The sequence below is a fragment of the Ceratotherium simum genome, chromosome 27 (genome assembly GCF_057802395.1).
Source record: "Ceratotherium simum simum isolate JZ-2026a chromosome 27, ASM5780239v1, whole genome shotgun sequence".
Classification (NCBI taxonomy): Eukaryota; Metazoa; Chordata; class Mammalia; order Perissodactyla; family Rhinocerotidae; genus Ceratotherium; species Ceratotherium simum.
This window is the reverse complement of record NC_141926.1, coordinates 15,435,956-15,442,410: the sequence shown is the minus strand read 5'-3', so window position 1 is coordinate 15,442,410 and position 6,455 is coordinate 15,435,956. Positions and strand designations below refer to the sequence as shown.

Here is a 6,455-nt window from a genome sequence, read left to right as displayed (position 1 = left end):
TTCCTGGTCATAATATTGTGTGTTTTAAATATTCACATACACAGCGGCTCTGTCAAATTCTACTGCCAACTTCAGTGTGTGAATACATTTTTAAGTTGACAAAAGTAACTTAAAAATGTTTGCCCAATGGATAGTGAAAAATAGTGTCTTTATAGTTAATAATAACTACTTGATTGAACATTTTTCAATATGTTTTTTGACCACTTGTATTTCCTTTATCAGTAATTGCTCATATTCTTTGTTTATTTTCTATTGAGTCATTTGTTTTTTTTCCTTTTTTTTGGTAGGAGTTCTTAAATATTCTGGGCAGTAATTTTACATTGCATATTTTCTCTTAATCCTGTTTTTTTTTTGTCCTTTTTGTTTGCTTGTTTGATTTTCTAACTAATAGACTATTTATTAGGCTTTAGGTTTCCAAAAAAATTGAGTGGAAAGTACAGAGAGTTCTCATATACCCCTCACACCACATGCACACTCTTACTTTATTTTTTGTTTCTTTATGATATTTTCTATGATCAGGAGATTTTGATTTTGATGTAGCCATATTTACAGATGTTTTATTTCATAACTATTGTTTATTTGTTTGTCCTTATTTAAGGAAGTCTTCTGTATCCAAGATGTTTATGCTAATGTCCTGTATTTTCTCCCAATTTTTTTCACTGGTGATCTTCTGTTTGGTTTTCTTGGGTCAAACTAAACTATGCCTCTTTTCAAATGTATCCATTACTCTCACCTTCCTTGCCCCTCCTTGCACACCTGTAGCCCAGGCACCTCACCATTCAGGCATCACTCCAACGCCACTTCTTCCACCAAGTAGTCTCTCATTCTTCCAGTTAGAATTCTTCCCCTGATTCCTTTTACATTGTACCTAAAATGGTTGAGACAGTATTGTGTTTGTTTCAGTATATTACTTCTCTGAATAGTTCTTGAGAACAGGTTCTATGAATCTTGAAATCCCTGAAGAGTCTCATTCAATGCCTCAAAGAATAGGTTTTCTATTAAAGTTTGTAAAGAGAAAGAATGTATGTTTAGTTTGGACAACTGACTACACAGCTGGGACAGACAGTAATTATTTTCAAATACGTGAACAGCGGTTCTATGATAAAGGAATTAAACTGGTCCTATTTGGTCAATGAATGATTGCTAAGGACAATTAGATTTTCCTCATTATAAAGAAGAAATTTTCAACAAGTAGAATTCTCTGAAAATTGAATGAACTCACCAAGGAGTGACTTGACTGTCCTCAGACATGTTCAAGCAGGAGCGATGCATTAGTACTCCTTCTATAAGCCCTTCCTATAACAGTAGGCCTAATGAATGAATAAATAAAATGGTAGCCCCATTTGTATGCTTCATGAGTTTTAATTTTAGTTGTTGACCATTGACGTTGATAATCCTCCCCATCCTTTCAATATCCAGTTACTCCATCTTTAGGAACCATTTATTTGACTTTAAACATGATTTGCTTTTTATTTACAAAAATTCCTAGGGTAGATGTTATTTCTTACCACCAAGATAGAAGATTTTATTTTCAGTTTTGGGATAGCTATTTTATAAAAGCTAAATCATTTCTCAGAGGGTTCAATATTAAATCTATTCCAAAGCCCAAACTTTATCTACAAAACCAATAAATACACATATTGTGCAGAGAAATATATGTATATTTAATACTTTATATACTTTGTATTGATTTATTTTATAGATATTTTCCCCAAATTTCCCTATATAAATATCCACCACAGACACTCTAAGAGAAATACTGCTTAATGTATTAAAAATAAAATGAAACAAAACAAAGTCCTGAGAATTCACATTCCATCTTTCTTTATATTTTTAATTTATAATATAAACCAAATGACAGGAAACTAGTGCTTTGACAATGCTGTGCATATTGCCCAAAACGCTGATAAAACTTTAGTGAATATGAAATAAAGCATAATGAAAATCATTTCCCAATAGAAATTTATTTATTAAATATGAAGCAGGACCTTTTCCAGAATCAGAAAGCAATAATTCATCAGGGGAGGATTATAGCAGAATCCTGAACATAAATGATCACTGATCATAAAGAGTCTATAAGAGTATTTTGTTATTCTTTCAACAAGTAATTTTTGTGCTTCTGCTACTTCTGAGGCTCTTTCCCAGGCATTGAGAACAAAAGCTGGGTGCCACTCAATTCTGTTTTATGGCTTCTTTGGAAGAGAAGATTTGCCGAAGGTCTTCTGATTTTGAACTTTAGTTGGACATTGCTGATTGCGCATGCTTATAATCAGTCAGTAGGGGAAGGATGAAATAGCTCAACTCAGTAAGTTTAAAAGAGTGTTATCTCAGCTTATTAGCAAGATGCTGGTTAGGCAGTTGACAAAACTATTGGTAGAAAGCAAAATGATCTGAACTGGAATCAGCAGTCAAACCAAGGTGGCCCCACTTCATCAAGAAAGGTAGATGATAATCACACTGGCAGATAAGTGGCAGTGACAGGCAAAATTAGAAAGCTGGCAATGGTTGTATTTCATGTGGAATCTCTTCAGTGTGTCCATCATAGTCAGTCTCAGAAACAATAATACTACCTTCAGGGCCAGCCTTTAACACATAGGGCATTAACAGAGCAACAGGAAAAAAGCTAGCGGGTGACAATAGTTGTGGTTAATAAGTTCTAGAGTTATATTTGAGGTTAACGTAACAAGATTCTTAAGACACATGAAGTAATTCAGCAGAATACTAGAGAAGGAGACTACTTAGTAAAATCTGCCCCATTGGACAATTTCCAGCAGCTATAAATACAATAAGTTGATCAATAGCAATTCAGAGGTCTGCAGCCACTGCATAAATACCTCAGAGGAGGGAAGGTACTTGGTATACAGCTCAGAGACCGGAAGTTTCTAGAAAAATAGCTCCGTGGTTGGCAGCTTATGGGCCCATAACGTGAATATTGGCAATTTCTTGCTAAATAGTTTTGGGATTGGCAGCTGCTGGCAATATAGCATGATGGTGAGAAGCCACTGGGTATGAAGCCAAGATTTTGGTAGCTTCTATACCCCAAACTACCCAATCTGCAGTCGTTTACAGGTCGGTAACTCTTGGATAAGCAGTTAAGTTGTCCAAAGCATTTGAAGCCATTGCTGAGGGTCTGGCAAGCTTTAGATGTATATAGGCTGGGGGTGTAGCAATCGGATACATACCCCTTGGTCTGAGTGCACGGGCTGCAGCTGGGGCCGGGTCCGATGTTGGTAGTTTCACAGGCACTGTGTACTTTGCCCACTGTTGGAGAGTTGCAGGGCACACGGGAGTTTGATGGGTCACAACTCGTGGTGCAGATCTTGGGCTCACAGCTAGGAGATCCGCAGCTTGCTGCTTCACCATAGGTTTCCTGGCAGGTGTCCAGGAGCCAGAGATTTCCTTGGTAGCTACTGGGCAAGCAGAGCCCGAAGATAGGGCTTACATCACTGGAGCAAAGAGCAATAGAAGGAGTCACAGGGACATAACAGTGAGTTCTGTAGGATGTGCCACCACAATCCCCAGGATAGCCCAGAAGAGACATGGAGCCTGAGTGCATGCTCAGTGATGGCCGTGAAGGTATGGTAATGCTGTGGCCTGAGGACTTTTTATATCTTCCCTCATGATCGTCTGCAGCCTCTCTAGACTCTCTTCCTTCTCACTGCCTGGGACAATAACACAGCAACAACTCATTAGTGTGTTGTTTAGCTACACCTGCTGATGTCTTCACACTCATATAAAAATAAGTTTATTTTGATTTTTCAAAATATCTATAATCACCACTTTGACCGTCACCCCTCATTCATCATCTGTAGATCATAGCTTCTGTGAACAGTGATTTTAATGTTAATAGGCAAACTCCCATCTGTCAATCAGTGGTTAATATGTCTATGGGCTTCCACACCATGGTTATTAAAAGGTTAATGAGGATTCAAGTAAAACAAGGAACCTGTACTTTTCCAGTCTTTTGACTACTGCGAAATACTGCAGGACTTGATCCTATATTCTGAAATAAGCTGAATATTTTGGCTGTCTCAACATTGTTGCTCAAAGGAGAAAGTAAGGCATTGAACTATTAAGAGAAAAAATTGTTTCCCCCGAATATGTGCTGTACTCTTAACTGTGCCCAGCCATGTATTGGTGACATCTCATCTGATGTGTTTGGAGAATTCCATCTGTAAGATTCACAGCAATCCCAGTGAGACTTAGTGACCTATAGGAGGCCAAAAATGAACTTGTCCCCTTGGGTCAGTGGTTGCTAAGTAACCAAGACTTCTACGAGATCCCTTTCTTAAAGAGTTTCTGCAATAATATCAAAGAAGGCCAGTTTCTCAAGATTGTACCTTTCCTAATTGAAAAAGATTATACTTTCTACATTCTATTGTTTCTGCTGTAAAACCCAATTGCTGTCAGATGTATAACATTTTTCTACATTTCTCCCAAAATAAGTTTTATTTATTCTCGATTTGTTTTTTTTTTTTTTTTGGACGTGGACTTTATTTCATTCCTGTGCTGAAGAATGTAGTTATTTTCGGTCTAGACTCACAAAAGGGAATGACTATGTTTAAAATTTTTGTTTGAAAGGCCTGTACAGTTCTTATAGTCACTGTGCATATTGAATAACACTTTTCGCTCCTATGGTGAAGGCTGAAGAAATTTTTTTAATATTTTAATTTAAACTAAAGAACTGACACTTCTGTTTTCAAAATATAAATTATAATTCATACTCACAGCCTCTATTGAATTGGAAACAGCAATGCATTATTAAGAGCGATGAGTTCAGACAGAGGATAGTACCAACTTCTTCAGGTAAGAACAACTTTGGGGATAGTTTTTAAAAGACACTATCCTCACAGAAGACAATTAGATTTCCGTCCCTGTTCTCTGCTTCTCAGCCAGATTTTTAAAATACACATCAATTTAAATCCACAGATATACTCCAAACATTTTTTTTATCTGAGTTTTCTCAGTGCTTCTCTCAGTATTTATTCTATAAAATGACAAATTGATTCTGTAAGCAACTCTTTATTGAACGCATTTTGCTATCTTGTGAAGTGTCTCTCAAGTGAAAAGGGTCAGGATCAAGCAACTATATTTTCAGCAAATTGTTTGGCTACCTAGGATCCTGGAATTTTTTTTTGTTGTTGTTGTTGAGTGAGATTAGCCCTGAGCTAATGTCTATTGCCAATCCTCCTCTTTTGGCTGAGGAAGATTGGCCCTGGCCTAACATCGGGCCCATCTTCCTCTACTTTACGTGTGGGACGCCCGCCACAGCATGGCTTGATAAGCAGTGTGTGGGTCTGAACCTGGGATCAAAACCCACAAACCCCAGGCCACGGAAGCAGAGCCCATGAACTTAACCACTATGCCACCGGGCTGGCCTCAGATCCTGGAATTTTGTGCAGAAATTTTCAGTCCAGAGGCAGGCAAAATAGGAAACAAAATACATAAGGCAGTTGGTGGCCAATTTTCCACTAAGTTTACTTGATCCTAGTGATATATAAAAGAGTCCAGAAGTTGATGGTGCTTTATTTCTGCATCTCTCTATCATACCATGGTTACTTCTAGTTTTATTTTAGTCTTCTTTGTAGCAGATTTGAGGGGGGAAAAAAAACAAAAACAGGATGAATAAATCAGTCAGCTGTAAAGCTTACATACTCCCCTTCCAACAGCATTAAATGATAGAGTATATATACACATCGTTTCAGCCATAAGAAATGATGAAATCCAGCCATTTGTGACAACACGGACGGACATTGAGGGTATTATACAAAGTGAAATAAGTCAGAGGGAGAAGGTCAAATACTGTATGATCTCACTCATTAAGTAGTAGATAATAACAACAGCAAACAAACACATAGAGACAGAGATTGGATGAGTGGTTACCAGAGGGGAAGTGGAGGGAGGAGGGCGAAAGGGATAATTAGGCACGTGTGTGTGTGGTGATGGGTTGTAATTAGTATTTGGGTGGTGAACATGATGTAATCTGTGCAGAAATAGAAGTATAATGAAGTACACCTGAAATTTATACAATGTTATAAACCAATGTTACTGCAATAACCAAAAAATTAAAAAAAATAAAATAACATAATATCATTCATGCCTAGTGTAAGTCCAACAAAATAAATAATGTAGAACATCACATAGCATAACCAATATTCACAGTATGAGACTTTACAACATATTTAAATTCATTTTGGTACAATGATATTCTAAACAATCAAACATTGAGATATGCAAAGGCAGAGTTAGCTCAACTCCTCTCATTTGCTATTATGTTTTATCTTCTTACCCATTCATCACACTCACAGGTAACCATCATTCCCCATTCGCCCACCATTTTCTATAAATGATACCTCTACAGAATTGTCTTTTAGTTTAGTCCCCATCTTGGCAAGAGACTGAGCAGACAACATCAGTAACAAAGCAAATATCAAGTTCATAACAATGGTAAGTCT

General features: G+C 37.1%; 1 protein-coding gene across 1 annotated transcript; it reads right to left on the bottom strand.

The window, feature by feature from the left end:
• Positions 1–2,794: 2,794 nt before the first annotated feature.
• On the bottom strand, positions 2,795–3,603 carry KRTAP24-1 (keratin associated protein 24-1). Its single transcript, XM_004429546.3, has one exon. It carries the CDS (start codon positions 3,554–3,556, stop codon positions 2,795–2,797), a length of 762 nt encoding a protein of 253 aa, XP_004429603.2. The 5' UTR covers positions 3,557–3,603.
• Between the last annotated feature and the right edge of the window lie 2,852 nt (positions 3,604–6,455).